The sequence below is a fragment of the Blastomyces dermatitidis genome, assembly GCF_000003525.1.
Source record: "Blastomyces dermatitidis ER-3 genomic scaffold supercont1.4, whole genome shotgun sequence".
In the NCBI taxonomy this organism is placed as follows: domain Eukaryota; kingdom Fungi; phylum Ascomycota; class Eurotiomycetes; order Onygenales; family Ajellomycetaceae; genus Blastomyces; species Blastomyces dermatitidis.
Window position 1 is genome coordinate 1,140,393 of NW_025544777.1, and position 2,805 is coordinate 1,143,197.

The window sequence follows — 2,805 nt, forward strand, 5'->3', positions numbered from 1 at the left end:
GCATCGAACGATTTGTGACTTAACTAGTTATGTTGATAAGGTTAGATAAGCGCCTATCCGGCGGCTGTGCCCTGGCTTGCGCTCAGACCAATTCTTTTTTAGACCACCAATATGTTTTACCTCGAATTAGTTAAGCCGCTATCAATCTTACCTAGGGTTTGGAGGGAGGGTTGAAAACTGACACGAAACGCGCTATGTGAAACTCTCTCGGGTTGTTGGATAGATTGCTCATTAAAAGGTCATGGCAAGGTCTACATTTATTATGTAAATACTAGTATATGTAGTAAAAAAGATCTGTACATCCCACTCATGCATTGATTACTCTAGTCACTTCGCCTGTTGTTGTGTCTCAAATATCTACACCGAAACAATTGCGTCGATGATTTTGCTCGCAGCCTTCCATCCTTCTCCGGCCGGGACCTCAATCACACGGCGCTCTTTCTGCTCCAGCCCCACAAACTCCGGCGGAAGAACGTCCTCAAACTGATAGCCCTCCTGGCCTGCTAGTGCCAAATCAACAGCATGAGCAAACTTCGCTGGGTGTGCCGTCGATAGGGAAATATGATGTGTGCCAGGGTTGCGATCAATAGATCGAAGTGAAGCAGCAACTCCAACGGCAGAGTGTGGGTCAAGGATGTATCCACCAGCTTTACCTCTCGTTCCGTTGCTGACGGGAGTCGAAGGGAAACAGGACGAGTAGATGTTGCGAATAGTTTGGATGGTGTCTGAGTCGGAGACACGTTCTGATTCAAGATGGTCTTTGGCGGCATCGAGAACAGTTGGTTCAACGCTGAAGCCACCTTTAGTTTTGAGATCGCCAAGCCATCCCCGAACAATATCGCTAGCTTTTTGCCGCTGTTGATGAATATCTCCGTCTCCGCCATGAACTTTAAGGGCAAGGAACCAGAGGAGTCGTTCGAAATTGCTTGAAACGAGGATATCCATGGCCGGGCTGAGGGTTTCTTTAACACCGCTTGGCTCTGCGCCTGTGGCCTCGTTTTTGGCTGGCTTCTTGGTGTATTTGCCCGTCTTCCAGAATCGGTCCAGGATGTCGTTTTCGTTTGTCGCGATGACTAGTTTCTCTGCGGGAAGGCCCATTTGTTTTGCAAACCAGCCAGCCTGTGCTTCGTTAGCCTCACAGTAAATGTACACCTATAATATATCGACCTCAAAAACTCTTGGAATCTGCTTACAAGAATATCACCGAAGTTGCCTGACGGTACGACAAACCGTACGGGCTTTCCTTTGACATATGTTGGACTTCGGACGAGGGAGAAATAGGAGTGGACGTAATAAGTCATTTGAGCGAGGATGCGTGCCCAGTTTATCGAATTCACACTCGCCAACTTGTACTTCTCGTTCATCTCTGGATCGGCAAACATTGACTTGACCATATCTTGGCAGTCATCGAAGGAACCTTCTACACTAAGGTTATGGACATTGGGGTCAAGGACGGTCGTCATTTGAGCCTCTTGGATAGGGGAAACTTTCCCCCTGGGGTGTAGAATGAATATAGAGGCATCTTCCTTTCCTCTCAGACCGTATATAGCGGCAGAACCAGTATCTCCACTCGTAGCTCCGATCACGACGAGGTGATGTCGGTCCTTACCAGTCTTACCCTGGTTTCGCCGTACAAGGAAATACTCGAAGAGGTTTCCGAGGAACTGCAGAGCAACGTCCTTGAATGCAAAAGTCGGACCGCAAAACAGTTCAAGAAGGTAGAGTTGTTTCGGCTTATCGAGGGTAACGAGGGGTGTAATATCTGGTGATCGGAAAGTTGAATAGCTACGGCTGACGATATTCTTCAAGTCTTCAGGAGGGATCTCCGAAGGGGAGATATATAGAGACATAATCTCAAATGCCAGCTCCTGAAATGTGTAATCCCGCCATTTCTCCTCCCAGCCATCTGGCAGTTGGGGGATGGCCTCTGGAATGAACAATCCACCATCTGACGCAAGGCCTTTCAGGACAACATCTTCAAACGATAGCTAGTGGGAAGCGGAATTCCGTGTCAGTCTAAGGACCGGAACGCATCATCGAAATGTAAATACAAACGAAGAATGGTTGCAACAATTGGGGCTTTACTCACTCCGCACGAGGAACCCCGCGTACTCAGATACCTTTGGGAATCCGTCCCCGACATATTTTTGGCTCAGTGGATAATTGCGAAACAGAAGTCAGATATATACAAAGATAGCCAGAAGGGATGTCAATCAGCGAACAAGAAATAATTGACAACCCAGTGATTGAACCTGTTCTTGTCATTTCTTCGCGAAGCAACCAAACCTTAACTTGGAACTTGGATGACACTTTTTTTTTCTCCATGACTAAGCATAATTCCCGCCAAGGTGGCTCCGATCGTGGAGACTAGATGAAAATATTGTTGGCCCTTACGGCCGTTGCGGTTAGCGATCCCACTAGATCACGTGACCCACCACCACCACTATATTATGTTCCTGTAGATAGATCTATCAATACAACCTTCAACTATTCTACAGGTTATAGCCTGAATGACATGTTTTTCTTTTTAGAACATTTGCATTAATATTTTTAATATGAATAGTTTATCTTTTTTGAAAAGACTCTTACTCTTTATTAGAGATATTTCATTTTCTCTGAATCTGCTAGTCAGCAGATTCATATACTTTATTTTTTTTTTAAGAAAGTATATTCTTCATTATAAAGAATATTATTTTTTTTATATATATCTAGAAGAAGTAGAGTTATCTTAATATAAATAATATATCTATTACTTCAGAGTTCAGCTCAAGACTTAGAATTACATACTTTATTAAATAACTCATT

At 44.5% G+C, this 2,805-nt stretch overlaps 1 protein-coding gene across 1 annotated transcript; it reads right to left on the reverse strand.

Annotated features, from left to right (window-relative positions):
• Nucleotides 1-357: 357 nt before the first annotated feature.
• BDCG_03970 (threonine synthase) lies at nucleotides 358-2,143 on the reverse strand (the record flags this gene model as incomplete). The annotated part of the gene is made up of 3 exons (XM_045419637.1): nucleotides 358-1,119; nucleotides 1,194-1,988; nucleotides 2,090-2,143. The coding sequence occupies 3 exons, from the start codon at nucleotides 2,141-2,143 to the stop codon at nucleotides 358-360; spliced, it is 1,611 nt and encodes a 536-aa protein (XP_045275892.1).
• Between the last annotated feature and the right edge of the window lie 662 nt (nucleotides 2,144-2,805).